The 25,234-nt window shown below is 36.7% G+C and overlaps 1 protein-coding gene across 1 annotated transcript in view; it reads right to left on the reverse strand.

Annotated features, from left to right (window-relative positions):
- Positions 1 to 25,234, reverse strand: part of PLCG1 (phospholipase C gamma 1) — a 99,695-nt gene that overhangs the window by 3,216 nt on the left and 71,245 nt on the right. Inside the window, exons 15-30 of the mRNA XM_026697580.2 lie at positions 24,359 to 24,460; positions 22,821 to 23,008; positions 21,161 to 21,361; positions 19,502 to 19,621; positions 19,178 to 19,358; positions 18,590 to 18,667; positions 17,076 to 17,179; positions 16,278 to 16,374; positions 13,958 to 14,030; positions 13,275 to 13,432; positions 12,228 to 12,324; positions 11,384 to 11,608; positions 10,140 to 10,288; positions 5,200 to 5,314; positions 1,546 to 1,707; positions 1,129 to 1,217 (exon numbers count right to left, since the gene is read on the reverse strand). Coding sequence (XP_026553365.2) covers positions 1,129 to 1,217; positions 1,546 to 1,707; positions 5,200 to 5,314; positions 10,140 to 10,288; positions 11,384 to 11,608; positions 12,228 to 12,324; positions 13,275 to 13,432; positions 13,958 to 14,030; positions 16,278 to 16,374; positions 17,076 to 17,179; positions 18,590 to 18,667; positions 19,178 to 19,358; positions 19,502 to 19,621; positions 21,161 to 21,361; positions 22,821 to 23,008; positions 24,359 to 24,460 — 2,139 coding nt within the window. The remainder of the gene's footprint in view (positions 1 to 1,128; positions 1,218 to 1,545; positions 1,708 to 5,199; positions 5,315 to 10,139; positions 10,289 to 11,383; positions 11,609 to 12,227; positions 12,325 to 13,274; positions 13,433 to 13,957; positions 14,031 to 16,277; positions 16,375 to 17,075; positions 17,180 to 18,589; positions 18,668 to 19,177; positions 19,359 to 19,501; positions 19,622 to 21,160; positions 21,362 to 22,820; positions 23,009 to 24,358; positions 24,461 to 25,234) is intronic.

Below are 25,234 nucleotides of genomic sequence, written 5' to 3' on the forward strand. Positions count from 1 at the left end.
TTAGTTAGAGAGATTTTTTTAATCCTCATTGTCCCAAAATGAAAACAAACCCAGTTCTTCACAATCATTTCATTAAAATATCAGTCAACAAGCTAGCTTAACTCCTTACTTAGGTTTGAAAGACGATTTTGTTTGGGTAGCCAAGTTAGCAGGAACTTTGGATATTAAAAAAAAAAGAGTCCCCAAACCAATGGATAAATTACAAGACCACTGTATAACACCCATTTCTCCTTTTCCTAGGGAATGTAGTAGCTACAATTCTTTAAAAAAAAATCAATAGAAGTGTTTGTTACCACGCATAAGCAAATTTATTTGGCTTGCATGTTTACTTTTATATATAAAAAAAGACATTTCACTATAGTCCCTGCAAGTAAATTAGTCTAGAGATCCTAGGGGCAAAAGAACTAAAAGTTCTTAAATTCCTATTTTACTAAACCTTTGTCTAAAACAGCATATAGATAATACTGCATGATAATTACTACAAGAGCCGTGATGGTGCAGTGGTTAGAATGCAATATTGCCGGCTAATTCTTCTGACTGCCTTCAATTTGGCAGTTCAATTTTCACCGGCTCAAGGTTGACTCAGCTTTCCATCCTTTCAAGGTCAGTAAAATGAAAACCCAGATTGTTTAGAGAGGGATATAAAGAACTGAAGTGGTTTATAAGTTTAAGTACTATTGCTATCCTTTTGGCCCAAGTGGACTGAACTGTAAACAGCAGGTAAAGAAGAGACAAAAATTAAATTTGATCAAGTTTACTTTAAATACATTTAATGAAACACATTTCATATATATTTAATAACTCTCTACTCTTATCATAATTAGAGTTCAGCAGCAATTCTGAAGACCGTATGTGGTCCTGGGACATCAGGTTGTGTATCTGATAAAGCAGATCTAGAGCAGAAAGCACAGTCTAAGTATGCCAGAAACGACAAACATGGAAAGTTCCCAAAGAGACATGGTATCAAAAGGCTATTGTTGGTACCCCCAAATCTTAGCCATTCTTAGTTAAATGCAGATCGATTAACTAATTTATTCGTAAAGCTAGGATAACCTTTGTCCTTCTGTTCTATACCTAGTTACTACAAAATAGTGGTGTTCAAAATTTGTTTGTAAAATAACAACTTACCATGAGAGGAATTATATCTATCTTAACAAGCAAGGAGGCCAATTCCAAATCCTCAGTATAGTTGTTCTTCAAAGGCACAGCCCGGTATCCTCAAAGGTAAGAAAATGAATTATTAATAGGGAGCAAGTCAGCATGTTGAGCATTTATAATCTTTAAAAATATAACATTTAAATAAGGCATTATGCCTTTATCATGCTTTTTTTTTTTAAAAAAATCTAATGTTACATTGAGCTTTTTTTGCCCCCTTACTGAGCTGGTCATATACATAATGACAGCTGTATGTTTTATATTTATGATTTTTTTTTCAGCACTGACATACCTTTGACTACTAGCTGAACAGGGCAATCGTTAACCAAGGACTACCTCTATCTGTTTCAACACAACTATCCTTGACAGAAGACCTTTCTTCTCATTTACCTGCTTTTAGGCCTTTAACCAAGAAAGTGGCCTGAGCTAAGAAGTTCTGGTCACTGAACATATCCTCTTCATATACCACGAAACGTAGAAAAGCAAAGTCAGGATTACTGACATGGAACTGAAAAGTCTTTGGGGTCCAAGCAGGATTCAGACCATTGTCCACTATAGTAAACAAAAGATACCATCAGATATATGTGGAATTTATTTGAGTACAAAGAAATATAATACTACAAACAGCAGTGAACTTAAATTACATCCAAGCTGTTTGATGATTATTTATCTTCTCTGCAAAGCACAAAATTGTGTTTCGGAATTTAACATCTAAAGTACCATTTCTGAATCTGACAAGTACATCATAGTACTTCTCCCTGATACCTAGCCTGCAATACATATAACCGCTGCACCAAGAGACATGGTGCAGTGATTAGAATGCAGTACTGCAGGGTAATTCTGCTGACTGCCGATTGCCAGCAAGTCTGATTCTCACCAGCTCAAGGTTGACTCAGCCTTTCAGCCTTCTGAGGGTGGTAAAATCCAAGGACCCAGATTGTGGGTGGCAATATGCTGACTCTGTAAACTGCTTAGAGAAGGCTGCAAAGCACTGTGAAGTGGTATATAAGTCTATTACCATTAGATTTAAGAGAAAATTATTAATAAGCATTTTGAAGTTAAATTTGGGTGAATTCAGTCAAAGTGACAATTGAAGCAATGGGTTGATTATGTGAAAAGGAAAAAAACAAATGGACATCCCTTCTAAAATGATGATAATCTTTCCAAAAGAATACCATAAGAAATGACTACAGGCAGAACTGGATAGGGACAAAACTACTTTATCCGGTCCTTTCCTTTGGTTTGGTTCTTCTTCCCTGGGCCTAAGCAAACTGACTATTTATCTTATATTATACAAGACAACGGGATAAATCCGTGCGCTAGTTTCCTTTAGATGTGAGAAGATTGCAACCACTGAAAACGTGCAGCTGGATCTTATTGTCTTAAGCATAAGAATTCCTAATGGGAGAAGATTCCCAGCCTGTCCCTGGATGTGTGTCCCAGACTAAGATAGCTTTAAAATTAAGTTTCTAAAGTTCAGGGGTGGGTTTCTACTGGTTCTGTCCACCTCTGTAGAACCGGTAGTTCTGAAGAGCAGCAGACATAGAACCGGGTCTATGTTTGCTGATATTTTTGCCCACCCGCCCACCTGGGCTCTTACCTGATCTTTATTTCCTGATTTTTCAACTTCAGCTGCTGAACAAGACACAGCTGCAGTTAAAAAAGCAGGAAAAGAGGGCTGTTTCAAAGGCTGCGTCTCTGCACACAGCATGCTGATGACGATTTACAGCCGCGTGGCTCACAGCGTGCAGGGAAGCTCGTAAATCCCGAATCGGTAGTTAACCCTGTCGTATCCCACCCCTGCTAAAGTTGCTTTTTATTGGGGGGGAAGCAATGCAGCTGCCTAACACTGCACACACTAAGAAATTCTGGTCATTGAACAGATCTTCATATACCACAAAACATAGAAGAGTGAAGTTAGGATTACCGGTTGTGTTCATGGCTGAGCAGGAATCCTAATTCTGCTCTTTCAGGCCCCAATCCCATGTGACCCAACTACACTGGCTTCCCAATGTGGTTAAATTGAAAAGGCAGGAGTTGAAACATTTACTGCAGCTACTGTCAACATACTTCATCAACTACTTTTCTCACTTCTCATTCTCAGAGTATGGAATTAAAGACTCCACTATCTTATTACAGAAGAAACACACTAGTCACAAAGATTTAGTATCTTCATTTGTTGGCTATGGTTCTATAAACTTATTCCTTAAATTTGTGGATTTCTTACACAGTAGACAGTCCAAAATGGATGAGCATAAACATCTTGATTAACTAAAGGGAAATAATTGTTTAAAAACTTGAGCTAGAAACATCCACTTCTGGGATAAAATGGTGGTTAAAATGGTTTACACCTGATGTACGCTGATTTAAATGGAGGTAAACATTCATAGTTTTAAGGAAATCAGATTTGTATGGCATTAGGAATTAAAAAAAGAACAATTCTAAAAATGGCAAGAAACATAAGCTAATAGAAAAGTTACACATGATCTTTAACGTATTAGATTATGTTTTTTTCAAATATGATACCTTAAAATTTAATTCATTCCAAGAAAATGTTTCATGTTTTTACTGCACACTGACCAAATAAAAACACTACATTTTATATTTGCAAGCACAAGAAGTTGCGGTGGCCACCAACATGGAAACTTTTAAAAAGTTTTGGACAAATTAACAAAGAGTAAATGTTTGCTAGTTATAATCAATATATATTACCACTATTGTTGAAGGCTGGATACACTCAGTATCATTCACTATGATAAAGAAGCAGGAAAATACTATAGTATTGCCATAATACTGTAAAACCCTCTTTGAGAGAGATGAGTGCTTTAGAAATATGAAAAATAAATAAATAAATAATATCCTGCTTCTGGAATTCCCACACCCAGTGGCTGACCATTGTGGAAACTAATTGTCATCATACTATGTTTTTCTTTTGCTTGTGTTGTAAAATCTCTGCAGATATTTAGACTCCTTGAACTGCATAATCTAATTAGTAATTGCAAGGTAACTGTAGCAACAGATTATTCCTGAAGGTGGAATCTTAATAAAGGAACACTTATAACCAGAACAAGTGCTACTTATCAACAAAAATAACTTAGAAAATCAATAAAATCTTTAAAAAAAATAACAGCAACGACAGCATTATCAACTTTTAGGCAGTTCATTATTGAAATTTTCTACAAATCTGGAAAATTCTCCAATTGTTGATTTGGCAAGTACAGGATTAGTGAAGGAACAGGATTTAAAAACAAAAAGACAAAATAAACTAGGCCAAGAGGTAAAGAATCCAAACTTGTAAAACCTACAGTAAATGCAAACAAATCCCATTTGTTGCAGTTTGAGTAAATAATATTTACACATTAAAAAAAATTGTTCTGAGGTTGGCAGGGGAGAAAATGTTGACTACAGAAAAGCTGACACTTGCTTGGTTATGATCTAAAGTTGGCATTTTTCTGCATATAAATAATTTACGCTCTGAAAACTTTTAATATAAAGTTTAATTCAAACATCTGCTCCAGTTTAAATAGCTTCTTGACAATTCTACAGTTGCACAATTCAAAACAAAAATATATTACATCCATTTTCTCTCTTTCTAATGTAATACATGTTAAGTAATCTATAGCTGTACAGGTTTATCTCTGTAGTGGCCTACACTTCCAGAGTTAATGTCAAAATAGAAAGTAGCATCTGCCCAGAAGAATTTGCAGATATTCAGTGAACAGGAAATATTTCTGCACTTCTCGCCACCACAAGGCCCTATAGTAAATTTGAAATTAACTGCCCACAGATTCCACAAACATTTGCGAGCTTCTTTGTCACACTTCAACCAGAAAAAGCATGAGAAAAAGAGACTAGAGAGAGCAACAGGACATATGCCCCATGTGAGATCAACTCTGCATCTGTCTGATGATGACAAAGAAGCTGATTTTTAAAAGTGATAGGAGAACATGTTCTCAATTGCTATCATTATATAGGAGATATTAAATAACAGTAACACCTTTGACAATGGAATCTGAAGTTGAAATGGCAGGATCAGGTACTCACCCACCATCTCAGTCTTCTGTTTTGTATAATCATAATCTGCTCCAGATACCTCAACCTCTACAAATGGGCAAACAATTCCCCTTCCATTTTTGGGAAGATGCCGTGCCCCCAGAATCTGGACAAGAAAGAGAGAAGGGAGAAAAATCATACTGTTAGATAATTTTCTGGTACATTGAGCCAAATGGTCGCAGAGACCTCAATCAACTGATGTAGTTATCTGCTTCCTAAGGCTCTTCCTTTGAGAAAACTAACACCAGTAACATTTCAGTAGAAAAAAAAATCTGTCTTTAATGATTAGAATCTGTGCACGGCTTAAGTTCGTGGTGTTCAAAAATGTTGAAACACTAAAATTAAAAATCTTTTAAGCCCAACCAATGTGGTTAGTTAATGGCTCAGTGTGTCATAGGAATCCAGAAAATTATGGACTAGAAACTATAAATTAAATTAAGAATGTCAACAACTATAAAGAGAACTTGTATAAGATGTTTTACAGGTGGCATCTACCCCTGGCAAGATTAGCAAAGATGTTCAAGGATAAATCGGTGAAGTGTTGGAAATGTCATCAGACACCTGGATCATACTACCTTATGTGGTGGACATGTGCGGAAGCTAAAAGATACTGGACTAATACACACATGGCTGGAAAAAAAACAGCATATAGATTTAAAACCAGAGACATTTGTATTGGAAATTTTACCTGAAGGCTATAATAAGGAACTGACATATTTGATTATTAATGTTCTAACTGCAGCTAGAATTGTATTTGCTCAAAATTGGAAAAATGAGAAAATTCCAAGAGAAGAGGATGTGATTAAGAAAATATTGGAATGTGAAGAAATGAGTAGATTAACATTAGCAATTAGAGAGCAAGAAGAAAAAGAGTATTATAAGATATGGGATTTATTTTATCAATGGTTAGACAGAAAAGTAGGAAACTGAAGTATAATGTAATAGCAATGATATGTTACAACTGATTATTTCTGAGTAAGTTATAATATGTACAAAATATCAAGAATGGAGGTTTGCTCTAAAGGATAACATTGATTTGAAATTACAAGTCTAATGATGATGCAATAATAATATAATATGATACAGAAAGCTAATTAAGATGTAAGATGAATGTAAAAGCTAAGAGGAAAAGACTATAGACATTGTGCACAAGATATATGTACCAACTGACACGCTGTATAATTGAAAGAAGGTTTTATTTGTTATGTTTGTTGTAAAAAATAAAAAAAACTTTTATTAAAAAAGGGAATCCAGAAAATACATTAACTAGTATCATGTTTAGAGTTCTAGTAAACAAAATTACTTAAGACTGCCAGACTGAAATAATTGGAACAAATTAGCTCTTATTGACTTAGGTTCCAGAAAAGAAATGATACTTAATGCACCTGGCCTTCTTACAATTAGTTCGCATTCCCTACCGTGCTGTTATCAGTCACACTGTTTAGGATTCATGAGTCCTTTATCTATATTGATATTTGTTCCCATTTTTTCTTAAGAATCCTAGATTAATAATCCTAGAATCGTGGGGGTATTCTGTTTGGCCTTCATTTCCCATCATCTTCAGCCAACACGACCAATTACAAGGGGCAAAAAACATTTCAAGAGCCATAAATCGTTGTCTGTTGCAATAAATAGGGCAATTCTTCTCCCAAAAAACAAACCATAGTCTGAGAGGTATATGGTGTTTGCATCTTCTACATTCCAAGATGGCTAGAATCCAGGGAGTAGGTGAGACACACATACACGCACAAATAAAACCCTAAATAAGATTCATCTAACTAGATTTCTAAATGAAGGGAGCCACCTATAGGTAGGAGATTTATATGTTGTCAACTGCCTCCTTCACAAAATGATTTATCACTAGCAGTTCCAGTGACTGTTTTGCTCGTTTATCATTTGTCTCAAGTAGGTTTTTGTTAGAGAAGATCTGACCAAGTAACAACTACTGTTGCAGTTTTCTGTCACTCAAAATGTGTATTGAGGATTGCGTATTGTGTATGTGTAATATGTGTATTGAAAGTACCCGAACAAAGCTGAATGCCATACATGTGAAAACTTAAGAAATATATGTGTGTGTGTGTGTGTGTGTGTGTGTGTGTATTGTTTTTGCTATGTTTTTAGAATTTTTCTTTTTACATTTTCAAGGGGAAGTCTGAATGATGAGATTTATATGATATAAAATAGATATTAGAAATTTGAATGTTATAATTTTAGAATGCACAAATTTCATGTTTAATGAGAATTCATATGATAATAACAATAAGACTTAAAGGTGTTGCACTCTGATTGGCAATCATAGGGGGAATTTTGCTTTTTAAGAATGTTGGAAGAGAACAGATAAAATTGTAAACAAGACAGACGAAAGTATAAGTGTAATGAATAAAAAGATATAAAAATTTAGGTAAAAGAAATACAATTGAATAAGAAGAAAATGAGATAACCATAAAAGAAAATTAAGAGAAGTAAAGGGAGAAATTGTGAGAAGTTGGAAAAAGAGTAATAAGATATGAAGTTGAATACATAAGATGAATAGGCATATGAAATTGTGTCTGTATGGAAATGTGATAACCCGGAATCATACTGTACTCAAATAAGATGTTTTATTTGTTTTGTTAAAACTCAATAAAACTTTATTTAAAAAAAAAAGATAGTTCTTGATAGAAATAGGGGTAGGGACATAAAAGCAGAAAAAGCCAAGATTGGAGAGTTGCTTTAACAACTGTGAATACGGATAGCGCAGTAGTTAAGGAGGCAATAAACAAAAGGAAGGATGGGAGTTGGAAAGAACAGGTGTAAAACAAGTCATGTGATACATAAGATGAGGCATATCACGTGGTATATGTTGCCTGGTAAGTCATGTCAAGTGAGATATCTGTGGCAATTGTAGAGGGTGTCGGAAAAATAATGGGGCGATGGGTCAATTCAAAGTGATATGAAGGAAGAGGTGGAGAGAAAAAGTTCTGGATTTTGTTTTGGCTAGAACAATGGAACATGAAAAGGTTCTGAGTTTAATTTCTGCTAAAAAAAATCACACTTGTCCTGAAACAATTTAGCAGAACTTCCAAAATGTAAGTTTGTTTCAAAGTAGAACATAAATTTGGGTTGGGTTTTTTTTTTGCATGGCCTATTATTAAACTTATGTCTATTTGAGCTGAAGTAAACAAAGCTGACAAAGCCAAAGAATGTCACTTATGGATTTTTCCTGCCAAGTTAAGTTCAGCTAGCCTAGCAGACTATCTGCCTTCAGGTATCAATTTTAGGTGCACTTGTTCACCCAGGTGCTGAAAGCTAATTTACAACCAAACTGCTTGCTTTTCAAAAAGATCCTGTTTATCAGGGCCAGTATTATGGTGTAATAAGTAATAAATCCACAATAAAACTTCATTCAGCTAATGGGAAGCTTAGTTTGGGTAGTAGGTACACTGAAGGAAATCAGGGGAAGAACTGATAGAGCTTGTGTGTTGAACCATACGTTCTACAGTTAAGAATGTTTGATTTTTTTATGGAAAAGAGACATGGAGTTGAATGTTAAAGAAGGGGGAGACGCAGAAAAGTGGGAGTGGGGGGGAGGAGATGGACACAGAGAGAGCAAAGAGAGCTGGTGATTGCCAGGATGATGGAAATGTGGGCAAGGAAGGAATTTAGTAGCAGTATTAGTTGAGAAAATTCAGAGGTGGCTGGTAGAGAGGAGATGGGGATAAAGGAAGATCAGGACACGATTTCTGGACAAAAAATTTGGCCCAGAAGATCTTGACTCAATTAGAACTGCAAGCTGTTGGTAGTAGCAGTGTACACAACTAAATACAGGTATAAGTTCAGGCATCAGCCAATACCATGATGGTAAAAGCAGCAGAGATGTTTTCTCGTACTGCATCTAGATATTGGCATGTCTAGGCTTGCTTATGTGGTATCTCCATAAGCATTGGCTGCTGGTTAAAATCAGCTTCAGATAGTAAGATATTTACCAAGCAGAACTTACTTTTGCTTGTTACAGTAATAATGCCATATGTGCGAGGACTATTATTTAGACCATGGCAATTTTTAGATGTATGAACTTCAATTCCAGAATTCTCCAGTCAGCAAGAATTCTGGAAGTTGAAGACCACACATCTTAAAGTTGCCACGATTGAGAAACACTGATTTAGACTCATGTTTGGGTGTCCCCAAGTATTCTTAGGAAATAATCCTAGAAGAAAAACTGAGAATGTTTTTTCTTTTTTTTGAACAGGCATGTGGCTCTAAAGTGCTTAAGTGTTTAAGTAGTTTCAAATAAGGTTTAGCTTATCCTATATCTGAAAACAATTGGAAGCTAATGCCATTTTTAATGTAATGCTATGTTCAGGATAACAAAAATGAATCTATGTAAATCTTGAGCTTAGTCAACATCATCTTCTCTTGCAAATCTTCACCTCCAGAATAATTATGGAGATCATTTGCATCTATTTTTAAACTATGGTTAATTGCTGCACCTTGGTAAGGGCAGATGGAAATTAATATTATTTATAAAACAAGTAAATAATAAATCATGGCTTCAGGCATTGTAGTATGTCTTAATAAATCAGTTTAAACCAAATTCAGAATTTATACACAGTAAGAAACAACTGCTAGTTTTAACCAGGAAATGGATGTCACCATCTCTTCCTTATGATAAAAATTGGCTTACTATTTCAAAATGATGTTACACATTTATCAGCATATATCTCTTTTCATATTGAATATGTGGTTTTAAAAAGTGAATGCTATATAAATTACAAAGATCTTTTGAACAGAAAAATGTTTGTAGATGTATATACACCACACACATCTTTTCAGGGTATAATGTAGCAATCTTTTAAAGCTCCAAGCAACAAAAAAAGAGGCACATTCAACCATTATAAAGTCAACATTAGAATAAATTCTAGTGGGCACTTGGGTAATCATAAAATACAAACCTCAATGGAGATGGAAAGTGGTACTATTCCACGCAGAGTATTCTTGTCAAAGGGATCAAAGATATCATCCCGCATGTTGGCTGGTTGCAATGCAAAGCCACTTTGGCCTCCAGACATGAATAGAGCTTGATTCATTTGCATTGGCTTGTCTGCAAAAACATAGGCATTTCAATGACAAACACCCCAACATCAGTAAAATAATATTGCAGTTTGGTAAAATAATAATAGTGCCTTATGTTTGAATAAAGCTCTTCCTATAATTTAGTGTTTGCTGCCCAGTTCATAAATCTTGAATGCAATTCTCCATGGCACTAAAGTATTATTTTTTTAGCATGTGAAAAGTATCTTAACCACAGTATTTCTCTGTAGCACTCATTTTATTCAAAAAATGCTCATCAACTGAAAAAAAGTATTAATACTTTTCAGAAGCCAACACTCATATTCTTTAAGACTATTGGCAGTTTAAGATGAACAATTTATTTTATTTTGACTTTCTTATTGATTCAGCATAGTCCTAGGAAAGAAAGAGGCTCACGTGCTCTGCCAAAGCCAATTATGAAACTATCTTTTACTTCAAGCACATGCAGTTCCTATAAAACAGAGGACAAGGTTTTGATAGTTTTTAATATGTTCTAGTTTTATTAACACATATAGATAAAATAAAAAATAGTTCTTTCCAAATGATAAGTAAACAAAAGAAGACTTGTTGGCAGTAGTATTGTTTGTTTGATGTACTTTGAAGTTTATATATGATGGTCCAACTGAAAATGACTGAATACCTAAAAATTCCAAATACAATAAAAGGATTTTAAGGAGACAACAATACAATACAATCATGTACAACAAAATTAGGCAGGCATGTACAAGTGGCAAAAAGATTCAAATTGTTCTGAAAAAGCTGAGCTTTAATTGAAAACATAGTTGGGACTATTTGAATTCAAGAGGAAATGCAATTCCAGAAAATGTGGGCACCAATGGAGGTCTGTGATAATAACAGTCTTGAAGGATTGGGACTCAGAACATAAAAATCTAAAGCGGTAACATCTTCATGCAGTAATGTTTGCCAAGATGGTTAAAGAGTGGCCTTCCAAATATGACTGAACTGTAGCCCCAGGATCCCTCATCAATGAGCATAAAGTCTACCAAGACACCAATTCAACAACATCCGGAGGGACACATATTGCCCAATCCTGCCATAAGCCAAAGTCACCACAATAAAATATTCAATAAAAAGATGGCCTCACCTGGTGTTTGAAAGTTGAGCGCCACCAACTGGCTGCCACAGATCCACATAGGAAGGGGATCATAATTGGAAGAATCCAGGCGCTGTCCTTTGGGGTATATGCGGGAAAGCTGTAATCGGTTATATTGCAGAAATTTCTTCCCTTTGATCTTGTTGACATACTTTTCTGCTTTGGTTTCAGGAAAAGATGACATATCTCTGTAGCAGGCTCTTTCTGTACCGATTTCTGTAGAGAGAACAGGGAGATGCCAATCTGCAATAATCTTAATTCCTCGCAAAATGAATGAGAATATTAAAAAAATGAGATGTATATTTCTTCTCTATGGGATATATATTTTAAGTCAGGATAATTAATGAAAACAAATCCCAAAATACTGAATAATGATGCAATTTTACAATATTTTTAAGATTTTGATTCAATATCTCAAAACAAATAAACTTGAAACAGCCCATTTGTTTTACTTCTAGAATGGTTTTTTTTGTTTTGCATTATTCCACAATAGCAGTAAAATACACGAGTTTTCTCAGTTGTGTTGCGACCAAAAAATAAATCAATATCAGCCTGCTGATACAATTAATTTTTAAATCACGATGCTCACCAATCCTTAGAGTTTGGGATAGCCTAATTTGGGTGATAATTATCTAATCTAAAAATCTAATTTTGGGATAATGTATGTTTTTTTAATTATTCAATTTTTGTAACTTTAACTGTTTCTATATTTATAATTGTTTTTATACAGTACATTTATTTTTATCGCATATTAACCACCCTTGCTCTGGATAGCGAAATGGGTAGCATGTAAATTTAATAAATAACAAGAATGTCCAGAGTCATGAATACTTACTGTCTTCATCAAAGGGAACAGGACGACAGTAGATAACAAGCTCTGAAAGCTCCAAAGCTATTTTTTTCCTCCGTTCCATCATCTTCCCTTCAGAAAGCTTCCAAAATAAATTGTTAAAACAGACTTCAGGGCTCATGACAAAGATGAGTAGCTTTGGAATTAGTACAATGTTGACTGCACAATTTGTCTAATTATAGGTAATAAGAAACAGCAACATTCATCACTTTTATACAATATTTTAGTTTTCCTGAGTTCTTTGTCCATTTATTTTCTATTTATATTCTCTCCCCATCAAGTATATACTGAGAGAGTCCTTGATAGAAACAATAGAGAATCAAGTCAATGGCAAGGATACTAAATATGAAAATTTGCTTTTCTGATCCATGTTACTACACCCTTATCAGCAGTCCTTAGCTTGGCCCACTGAAGAAATCTTGGACTTCAACTCCTACAAAGTCTAGTGTGAGTCCTGTATGTATCTTTGAAGTAAATATTTTTAACTGAGAAAAATGAGGGAAGGAATCTCATGTCAGGTTACAAAACTGAGGAAAGACATCTGCAAGAATAACATGTTCTAATATATTATTGCAATAAAGAGAATAATCACAATATCTGGAACAATTCTGAATCATAACTATCCTGTTCTTATTTCTGAACATAGCTCATCATTGGGGGTGGGGGGAGCTAGCCACATATGAACACCTGAGCATACACCCAGAGTGTCAGTTTCAGCAGTGTGACAAGTTTGGAGTTAGAACTGATGGAAGACCAAAACACAGAAATATAAGCCTGAATAGATTTTTCTGCGCTGCTGATTGAGCCATTCCCATAGTTGTTTTAATGCAGGATTCTTAGTCCTGAACATGCCACCCGGTCTTCAGTGTGAAAAGTGAAACATCTAACTGATAAAACAATTCCCCCAAAGCTATGTTCAGCCCATGAAAACAGTTAATTTTTTCAAGGTCAACCTCTGAGAAAGAAGTTTTATACTCGTCATACTGTGACCTGAATGAAATACACGAGGGCTATTTTTGACTTATCCTTTACCCTGGCATCAGCAGTTTGGGCTGCTTCACGAATCTTCTTCACCCAATCCAACAGATCTTCATGGGTGTCAGCTGCGACATCCAGTGACCACCGTGAGACAGATGCCATACTAATGGAGAACACAAACATACGGTTGTTCTTCCCCTCAGGGCGGATAGCTATGTCAAGGCGAGCAAAGAACAAAAATATAGATTGTTATTAGATCTTCATAATCATCAACATGTCCAGAATGAGTAAATGACTAAAATTAGGGTTTTAGCCCAAAACAATGTCCCAATAGCATCACCCAGTAGAAAAAAATTGGAAGTTGAAACAAAGAACAGAAAATTTGATATGTAAATTTTGTCCTGATTTCTTGTTATATGTATCACAATGGACCATTTTAAAAAAGTCTTAAATTTGTCAGCATCTAGCCCCTAATTTAAATGCTCTTCTGTGGAACAGGAACCATTTTAAAATTCTCCTTTTCTCACTGTTTCTATCTTGTAGCTCTAAATCTCTCTATTTTTGCATATGTTTGTTTGGATGCAGACAAATCTGGACTCTGTCACTGATCAGTTTACAATTGCTTATTTAAAAACCAAACTGGTTTTGCATCTGTAGGGCTCACTAACAAGGACGGAAATTCTACAGAAACAGGGCATAAAATTGATTTTTATCTCCCTTTTCCATCCATAACTTACCAATCTGACATGATGGTACATCCAGTACCCCTCTGAGTAGATCTCCCAAGGGGCTGTTTTCATCTAGCTGTTGCTGGAAGCAAAATCACAGTATATTAGTAAAGATTTTATATTTTGTAGTTTGCTCAGCCATGCAAATTTCAGGACGATCCATAAAGTTATTTAGATTAATGCATTTATTTTTAAAAAGCACACATGAAGCAGTCTAGCATATTACAAAACTATTAAAATGCTTTACTTTGCCTTAGCTAGCATTGTATTATTCCCTGACATACTCTCTCCCTTTTCTGCTTCTAGGTGCAACTATTCAGTTTCCGCATCTTCCTATACCCCTGTAATTTCTGAGTAGCAAGGATCAAGTTGATAATAAATGCTGAAAGCCAATAAAATAAAGTTGATCATTACAGTTATGATATTTAGTGGGAAAACAGTTTAGCTACAGCTACCCTTCATTTGCAAAAAACTATGTTTCTAAATGATGTACATGAAGGTAAACAACCAAGAGGGGCAAAACACTTGTAGCTTAAATCCTCCTCTGATTAATGCACATGATTCATGTGGATGATCTACACATGCATTACTCATTCCTAAAGGCATCTCTATTCTGTTTGCCACAGCAAGCATCGATCCACAGTATGGGTTATAATGCAGTAAAAAGAATAAAACAGTAAAGGATGAGAGTGAGAACTTCACATAAAATAGTTTAGAACAGTGGTTGCAAACCAGTGGGCCGGGGACCACTGGTGGTCCATGAAAAAATTTGGGTGGTCCACAGAGAAATGTCACCCCCAAAGCACCCCCCAAAAGCAATTAATCCAGGCTGCGCGGGAACACAAAGCTATGCTGCCCACATGGCCCACAGGAACACAAGGCTTGCATCGCTTGCATTGCGAACAACACACGGTAGTGAGGGGAGGGGGGAAAGGGAAGAGGGCGGAACTTGCCCCACTCGCCCCATGCACCTCGCCTGGCCACTGGGCTGCTCCTTTCTCCTTCTTTCTTCTTCTGCTTTTGGTTGCACGCAAGGAAAGCAGCAAAAGTTCTTTCTCTCCCCCAAACTCCACCAGAAATGAGTCTTTGGGACCCCGCAAGGCCTCCTGCTCCAAGAGGCTGCGCCAATGTGACAAGTCTCACAAAGACTCATTTCTGGCGGAGTTTGGGGGAGAGAAAGAAAGACTTCTATTGCTTCTGCTGCTTTCCTTGCATGAAGCCAAAAATCTCTCTCTCTCTCTCCCCCCCTGAGAACGGAGCTGGAGATGGTATCCTGCAATCCCAAATAAAGAATGATCAATTGGTAGGAAAAAGGGTTGGGGGATTTTCCTGCAGACTTTTGGGGGGATTTTCCTAGGGTCTATGGTCCGCGGGATATAAAATTATGAGTGTGTGGTCCCTGAGGTCCAAAAGGCTGGCGACCCCTGGTTTAGAATAAGTGCTTAAGCATATTAAGAACAGAAAGCTAACCAAAACTTGGGCAAAATGGAGGGGAGGGGAGAAGAAGGAAAGGGGAGGGACTGAGAGCATACAAGGAGAGATATATCTCCATTATTCGTATATTTGCTCATATAAGATGGGTGGGCAACCTAAGACAAAAGAATGGGGTCTTTCAGGTAGCCTTCTTTCAAGGCAATACAAGTAGTCTACAAGCTCAGTGGTGCAGTGGTTAGAGTGCAGTACTGCAGACTGTCGGCTGCCCGCAATTTGGCAGTTCAAATCCCACCAGGCTCAAGGTTGACTCAGCCTTCCATCCTTCTGAGGTGGGTAAAATGAGGATTGAAAATTGTTGGGGGCAATATGCTGACTCTGTAAAACCACTTAGAGAGGGCTGTAAAGCACTGTAAAGTGGTATATAAGTCTAAGTGCTATTGCTATTATCACAATTGAGCCCAAAATTTATGTTGTTAAGTGAGAAATTTGTTAGGTGAGTTTTGCCCCATTTTACGAATTTTCTTGCCACATTTATTAAATGAATCACTGCAGTTGTTAAATTAGTAATATGGTTGTTAAATGAATCTGGTTTCCCCATTGACTTTGCTTGCCAGAAAGTGAATCACATGACTCTGGGACACTGCAACTGTCATAAGTATGATTCAGTTGCCAAACATCCGAATTTTATTTATGTGGCCATGGGGATGCTAAAAACAGTCGTAAGTGTGAAAAATGGTCCTAAGTCACTTTTTTCAGTGCCACTGTAAATTCAAATGGTCACTAAATGAACTGTTGTAAGTTGAGAACTACCTGTATTCAGACTGAAGACTAGCTTTTTTTTTACAGACTCTGAAATGATATAGTTCTCTGTCATTTTCCTAAAACAAGGACTCACCTCTCTCTCAGGCTCCAGGCCAGTTGGACTAGTTATTTCTTCTACGTAATTAGAGGGAAACCACAGTTGCTTCTTACCCCCATAATCTCCTCTCCACCTGAAAAAAATTCAAATCTCATGAAAATATGTACACATTCTACAACAATGTTACATTACATACCAAATGCAGATATAAAAATTGAAATTGGTGCTCAAACTAAAGGGAAAAAAATCCTGAACTCCCTCTCTATTGTGCATAGGACAGGGGTGTCAAACTTGCGTCATCACGGCAGTGTCACGTGATGTATTGGGACTTTTTCCCTCTTCGCTAAACCGGGCTTGGGTTAGGGTGGCATCTGACAGCCCTGGTGTAAGAAATTATTCAAGATAATGATAGAATCGTTATTCTATCAAAATAGTTTGAACTCAAGTTAAGGTGATCCTGAAGTTAAAACTTAATTCAAAACAGGATCAGGATAAATATTAAGATATAGTTAGGAAAGAATATGCAGTGCACAGCAGAGAAAATATATAGGGGAGAAGTAGTAGGTTAAGAAATAACAAAGCCCATCACTTCCTTCTACTTAACTCTTCCCTAGCTACTTGTTAATAATATGCCAATAGCAGCTGCACACATGTGACTCTGTTGATAAACATGTCTGTCACTCTAGGCATACAAATTATATAAGCTCATTTTACGTGCTTCAATCACACAATGAAAGAAACTTCCATTAAACTAATATCAAAAACTAACATCAAATCTTTTGGGGGGGAGCATAAGAACAATTTCATTATCTTCAGAACAATAGCTATACCCACCAGCCTCCTTCTTGTTTTTCTACGTTTTGGATGATTGCATTTTTTGTGAAGGTGAGCTCATCTTCTCGCTGTGCTTTGTAGTCAAACAAAGCTTTGACGGCACACTAAAATAAAGACACAAGAATGAGGCAAGGTAACTATGGCAATAATTGGGATGGATGTAATTATCCGTGGAGGTGAAGCAGTTTTGCTAAGGAGTTATAGAAGAATCCAGTTGTCCAGATATCTTTTTCAATCTACTTTTGACAGGATGAGTATGTGCTTGTGTGTGTGGGGAGAAAGTTAACATTTGGAAAAAGGATGTGTCAAGACCTGTAACAGGAAAGCCAACAAAGCTGTATTACAGATAGTCCTCGACTTACAAGCTTATGACGGACCACCAAAAAGTTACATATGTCCCAATTCTGAAGTTCCAACAATTGTTCCCTGTCACCTGACTGCATTTTGAGTGCTTGGCAACTAGCTTGCCTTTACAGCTGTTTGTAGCCTCCTGCAGTCACATGACCATGATTTACTATGTTTTTGCTGGTATTTTACTATCTATTTATGGCAAAAATGTCCACAAGCAAACAATGGGCTTGCTTAACAATTGTGATTCACGTAACAACCATGAAAATTTGCTGAACAGCCAAAAAAAAAAAGGTTTTAAAATCAGGATGGTCACGCAATGGCCCGCTTTACAATCATCACTACTTATGACCATAATGGGCATCAACATTACAGTCATGAGTCGAGAGCTATCTGTAACGTGATTATGTCATATACATATATGGACAATCTTACATTGTTTTTCTTGGATTTTGGGGAGGGGTAGGTATTTTTGTTAATTATGGTAAAATTATTACTTAAAAATAATTTTTGCCACAGTTTTCATATATGTACTTCCTACCTCACTGATTTTTAGCAACTGATTCCATTTCAGGTTTAATATTTACTACTGAGATCCCTCCAGCCCCATTACACACACAAACCAGATAGTTTTGTTAGTGTCTCTGGTGGAGAAAAGTGTGACTGCATATGTACAATATAGTAAACTAATATTTGCAGAAAGGAAACATTTAGAAATATAACTTGCTGGTCCATTTTTAAAACTATTCCTCAAAAAGGTTTATGCAAGAATAGGAACATTACATAATTCAAATTCATTCTTGCTTCTTCCAGCTGGTAAGTTTCACTGTGCTAATTAGAGTATCATATCATTCTGACTAGAATTAGGATATCATGTTCCTTAAAATTATGAAAAACATTATTCATAGAAAAGCCCGATGCCAATCAAAACTATAGCGTTGAAAATGGGAGTTTAATACACCCCCACCCCACCCTGCAATTTCTTAACACAAACTACTCCATCTATTGCTATTAGGTCTGGGAGTGAGAATACACAGGTATCTAAAGCAAAACTGTTCTTATAGTTTCTGCAGAAGATCTTAAAAACACTTGTAAGCCTGGTAGAAAAAATTCATTAACTCTTATTAGCCTAATCCAGATATCAACCAAGGAATTAGGGAAAATACCTTAAAGGTTGGCATAGGGTTGGCCTCCACATAAAATCCCGGATTCCGTCCTTCGTATAGGGCACCATAATCTGGTTCCTAACAAATAGAAATGCAATACAATCCTCTGTACACTTTTCATTTGCTAATTATTTAGACAAAACTGTTTAAAAATGTAACAGAATAATTTTATGAGATAAAACAGAACACAGGAGGACTAAATCCATGGCATGAAAATTGGCTGGGTGACTTTGGGCCAGTCACATGTCAATTCACTTCAGAGTAGTTGCTGTAGGAGAAAGAAGAATATTGTATGTGTTTCACCACTTTTCAGTTACTTATAAAAAAATAAAGATAGGTATAAATAAATACCTAAATAAAATAAAATACATTTTAAGAAATCCCTCTGCAGAAAGAGGAACATGATCAGTTATCAGTTTAGGAGAAAAAAATTAAAGTCTTTTGGGTACCCAGCCATACCATGAAATCTCCAATTAAGGACATCATTTCTAGGAAGTGAAACTCTTAAAAACACCAAGTATGGGCCTAACTGCAACCCAGAAGAAAAATACTGGCTTCCACCCAGTGTAGACCTAGTGCCATACTCACTGCTGTCCCAATCTTCTCCAGTGTTTCTTCATTAATAGGATATCTCAGCTTCATTTTGCGGTACAATGGATGTTTTTCATAATAGCTGATTAAATCCACCAGGCTGTCAAATTCTGAATTGCCTAAGATGATTGTCTGACCCTCCTGCTGCACGCGGCAATGCTTGATTTTTCCTTCGGCCCTAGAAGAAAAAAAGACCAGCCCAGCAATTAATTTTCTAAATAACCATGAGGTAATGGTTGTAAAATACTGCATACAGGCAGGGAACATTTCAGTTTGTGCAGATATAAGAATTAATCCACAGCACTTGGCAAATGCACTCACCGAAAAGAGATTGCATAGGAATTTGACTCACTCCTCTTGCGCACCAAAAAGGCTCCATCCCGGGGCACCCTCATCAGCATGCGCTCAGCTGAATTCCGGGTGAGATTAGCATGGTACCATCTGGGAATAAAAACAAAATAATTTAGGTTATTTCCTAGGCAGCAATTCCTGATAAATACTTGGATGCTAAGATTAATTTTGCTTAAAGGAAAAAAAAAAAGGGGGGGGGACACTAGATACTAGGCTGTTTCCCCTGTAGGTTTTGAGATATGATTGATCTCAAAAATTATTGGATTCAATATTACAAGCCAAGTTTTTTTTCTTTCTCAGCCCTGGTAGAAATGCAAAAACTCATTTGGTTAAAAAGTCAGAAACAGGTCACATATGGATTGCCCTGCAGGCTCTGGATTATCAGTTAAGACTCTACTTCAATGAACACACCATAAAATTTTACATTTGTGTCAACAATAAACCTAGTCTAAATGTTAACCAGTATTCCAAGTTGGCATGCTTAGTTACCACGAGTGTAGGCTTAATGATTGTGTGAGGAGGTAGATAATTAAGACACCAAAAAGGAGGGGAAAAACACATGATTCTATGGCTTATTCTTAATTACAAATAAGTAACAAGAGTTATATCCGCAGCAGGCCAAGGACAGCAGATTCTGTATAAGAACAATCAGCTTATTTTTCTTTTGTATCATGTTCATGGTCTCAGTAAATACAACCAAGAAGGCAAACTAGAAATTAGTTTTTCCTCAGTTAGCCTTGCTAAGCAGGTTAGGAGGATATTTAGAGGATATCAATTTGTTACAAATTGATTGTACGGTTTTATTACAGATTTTATTTTATTAAAATCATTGGATCAGTTGTAACAAATGCTCTGAATGCTCCTACTATATTTTGTTAAGTTCAAAATAAAACATATTTTAAATAGAAAATGAAATGTTCATGGTGAGAACAGGTGGTCCAGTTGTCTTTATTGAATTTAAAATAAGAAATGAAATGTTCATGCTGAGAACAGGTCAAATGGCATGGAACTATTATAAGGATGTATTTTCTTTTCTGAAGCAAAACAGATTAAAACACTATGCTGGAGGGCAATACAATCAGTAGCATAAAACAAGAACACTGAAGAGATGATGTAAACCCCAAATCTTCACTCATTCTGTTAAATCCAAACTTCAGCACTCCAAATTAGTACTAGAAATTTGCAGACAGAATTATATTAGAATTGAAGGACAAAAAACATTTATTTGAATTTCTATATTGATAAACTTTGAAAATGTGTCTCAGAATAATGAAATAAAAGAAGTGGCTGCAAGAAAGAAAGCATTCCTAACCGCGAGACTCCACCCATAGCATCTCTTTCCTAGAGGACTTTGATTGGCACCAACCATAAATCCTTTCAACAACTAAGCAGATATGGTTTGATTTTTATCTTTTCTGGGCTGTTTCTTCATGGCATTTTATTATTTTATGTCCTTTAAGGGATTAAGAGACTCTGGCTGTCTAAATAACTTTGTAACTTGCCAGAGAACTTTGAGATTGATTGTAGAGGGAGGGGAGGGAGGGAGAGAGAGAGAGATGGGGAGAGGGAGAGGCAGAGATAGAGACACAGAGAGACCAAAGATAGAATGTGACTCCTTTGTTGGCTTACTCTTTGCTCTCGTGTGCATTTGTCTGGGGCACGGGTTCTGTCAACCTCATTTCAAATTCATTGCATCTGAGTGGCACTTGCTGGTAATGAGTAATGAGATCATAGAGGCTATTGAATACCAGGTTATCAGTGAGGAAGAATTTGGGGCTGCCGGCATCTTGCCGGGAATGGATCCGACAGTGCTGCACTTTCCCATTACGCCTGTGTAGAAGAAACAACAAAACAAGGATTAATTGTGCTGCCCTATACATGGTTATCCGAAGATAAACACATAATATTCAATGCACGTTACTTTCCAGTGGATATATTTAGAGTGGCAGCCTACATTTGTTTTTCTTTAGCATCTTATTGTGGATTATGTTTGCCCAACAACAATAATTATACTGCCAGAAAATAAATATGAGAGAATGAGTCAGGTAATGACTGAGGTCTGCATATTTGGTAATCCAATACCTTACTTTCTTTAAGGAAGAGAGACCTATAAGGGGGGAAGAGACCTATTCTGCTTTCTTGCAGTGAATTCTTCTCTAATCATTAAAAAGGGGGAAACCAGCAAAGCTTTCCCATCCTTACAAAAACCAGTAGCTTCTAATGTTTTGTCAAGCCCTACCCAGACCAACTCTTGAGTCGGAAAACTTGCAGGCAGAGATTCAAGAACACAACTCTTGGCAAGCTGTCCCAAAGGTGCTTTTTCAGGAGGCAACTGGACTTTCTTTGGGGTTTTTTTGAAGACAATCTGCTTCTTGGGATGAAAAGCGAAACGTCTTCAAAAGAAAAACAAAAAAGTCCAGTTGCCTCCTGAAAAAGCACTTTTGGGACAACCATGACTGGATGACTGAGAATTTCTACAGACTTTTAGCTACACAATCTTGACAAGCTAGTTTTACTGCCAATATTAGAAACAGCCAATATACTGGAAACCAACAACAGCAAAGGGTAGGACTGAAGCCATGCATGTCAGTCCCAAGGTTTAAATCTTAAATCTTCTTCTTCCACCCATAAATCTTAGTGGACTCAGAGCTCGTCATTTCTCCACAGGAGATCAATGCATTGCCATTGTAACAGGCTTCTTTGGATCCAGGCTTTTGCTTCTGACTTTCCCTATTCTAGTCCTAGTGTTTTTTCCCCAAATGGAAAAGCCCCAGAGGATCATGAAGAAGCAAATTTTCCTACTGCTATAAGTAAGTGTGTAGGAAGCTTTAAAAAAAAAACCTTCTAAAAACAGATACTCTACAGCCCAATTCTTTACTCTTTTGCAAAATAAAACAACCACCTCTACTTTTCTTTATGAATAAAATGTTTTAGTTTAAAATGGTGGATTTCATGGTAGTCACTGAAAGCTTTCAATAACAATGTTGTAATGTAAAAGTTTGCAAATTTCTACTGCAGTTGACTCTGCCATCATTTATTGGATAATGGATAAGTTTAGATAGTGCATGAACTATAGATAATGCAACAAAAATGAGAATAATGTCCTTCTATTTGGCATTCTTGCAAATATCCTTTTATTTGGCATCTTTTCCAATTCTTACTTAAAACCAGGACAAAGACGCAAATGTATGGATTTCTTAAGAGACATAAACTCTTTGGATGAAGAACTAATGATTGTATTATTCCCCTATTGAATGTGATAACAATTTCATGCCCAAATGAATCTTACCAGAAAGATAGTGTGTAATCACCAACAAAGGTCTCACTTTCTCGCACCAGGAATGAGCCATCAGGGGCTCCAGTGTCTACACAATATTCCATTAACAGTCTCTCTGCTATGTGGCGCCCATCACGCCCTGCTCCCAGTTTGCCATGGAACCACTTTTCAGTGGAATGGAGTTCAGTGCTGTTGCTTGTCTGCCATGGAAATGAAAAGCAAGCACTTGGTTTAGTAGCTTACACACCAAGAGCGGCTGAATGAGAAGATAGAAAGACACAATTATATTAGTTTGGAAAGAGAGCAATCTCTCTTTTCCAAGTGTAGACATCCAAACCCAAGGTTTAACCCAACAGGAAACTATCCTGGGTTTTCCCAAATACCTTCATTCTGTTATTGCACCACAGCATAAACAAACAGATAGGGTTCAAGTCATGTATCTCTTGCCTCCAGGCAACATGCAATGGTAACATTTCAGAAAATAATTCTTTTAAAGCAAACAACAAACCATTTTAGGAAGTTGTATAAAGTAGCCTTTTATGTTTATAACTCATAATTGTTTCTGGCTGTATGCACTTCCCAGAGTTCTTTCCTTTCATTCTTCAAAAGCAGAAACAAAGGACATTCCTCCAAAGCTCTTCTTTCTTAGCCTTATAAGCAATCTCCTCCTAATAAACTTGCCAGAAAAAGGACAATGAGAGTTCCAAGCCTGAATTATAGGAGAGCCAGCCAGCAAAATCCAAAGTAGTGGGACTTGGTAGTTTTGGATTCAATTGGGAAGAGCTGGTTCACATTCAGGATTGTAAATGCAACATTTTATGGCTCATTAAAAGCACCTGCATTTGTTTCTAGGATTGCATAACTGCCATGGAAGGTCTTCTGCATGCTAGGAACAAGGGCTAAGCTGTTTTAATGAGTCTCAGACAAATGCTGCCTTTGTTCTACATGTTCTGAACAATTATTTTAAATCAAATCAAACTTGAAGCCTCATAGAGTTCTACGAAGCACATGTATGCCAGAAAATCTTCTCCAGCCTCTTCTTCTTAGTCCTTTCATGATTGTAGCAGAAAGTATAAACATGGCCTTCTTCTAACCCTTTCCAGACTGATGTTAGTCCTAGCTCTCAACTTCATCAGTGTTAAGTGGAAATATCATTACAAAGTTACATTTTTCCCACAGGAAATTCAAGATGGGTAAAGCTAAACACGCAGCTCATTCCAATTCAGGAAAAAGTAGATTCCAGATTTCTTCCCATCAAAGACTAAGAAGAATGAAGATATCCAATTCCTTCTCATTATGTCATAAAATCATATAAATGCAGAACATATGTAATGGAAGGGACCTTAGGGCAATTTAATCCAACCCCTTGCTCAATGCAGAAATACTGTAGAGAAAACTATCCCACCTCTGCTTGAAAATCTTCAAAGAGGGTTAATCTACCACTAGTCTAGGCAGAATGAACCAATATTTAACTGTTCTTACCATTAAAAAATTCTCTAATTCAGCCATGTTTGCTTGCCTAGTCTTTCAGGATATCTTCTTTCACATACCTCCTTTTGCTCTTCCTCCTCTTCGTTTCCTAAATCACTTGTTGTCTCTCCAGAATAATAGATTTTACTGCTGGTCAAGACAAAATAATGAGGATTCCAATCCTGTAGAAAACATACACCAGTAATTAAGTTGATCCTGGAATAGTCTCCTTCAAGAACAAAGCTTTATGGTCTTCCGGTTTGTAGGGCTTTGGCGGCAGGCAGGAATCTGCGATCATGCACCGTTTCTGCCTGGGCTCGCCGCTGGAGCGCCCCGAGCCAGCTGGCTTCGGGGCTAAGCCACCCCGTAGAGGTGGTGAAGAGGGGAGAGATCGCCAGCAGGGTCGAGAGGAGCCACATCTCTCCTCCTCAGCTGGCCAAACTCCCTTTCCTGAAGGCGGTAGGAGTGGTGGTCAGAAATGGCCACCTCAAAGAAGCACTCAACCAGAAAAGAAAGTGCAGGAGGAAGATAAGAAGTGAAAGTTTTGGCCGACCGGGATAAAAAGCAACAACTAAGGTACCCTGGAATTTAAATTTTATAAAAGATAACATTGCTCCCAAAGAAGAGTCGGAAGCAGCAAAAGAAAGTGAAAAGGGAAAGTTTTTTTCTTCACTCTCCTTCCTCACATTGACAACGAAGAGAGCTGAATAAGAAATCAGAAAAATCCGCTTTGGCACTAATAGGTAAGCTGAAAATATAATTAAATGCCAAAGAGACAATAAAGATTTCTGGACACTAAAAAATCCTTTTTTTCTATAAGGAGGAAGGGAGAGGAAAAGAATAAGGGCAGGATTTGGAAGGAGAAGACTGCCTGGACTTCAAAAGAATCTAAAGTAAAATCTCTATAAGACTTCTAAAAGATACATTTTACCTGGAACTTTGGAACTAAATAGTAA

The sequence above is a fragment of the Pseudonaja textilis genome, chromosome 3 (assembly GCF_049901715.1).
Source record: "Pseudonaja textilis isolate UNSWEBS1 chromosome 3, rPseTex1.2, whole genome shotgun sequence".
NCBI lineage: Eukaryota > Metazoa > Chordata > Lepidosauria > Squamata > Elapidae > Pseudonaja > Pseudonaja textilis.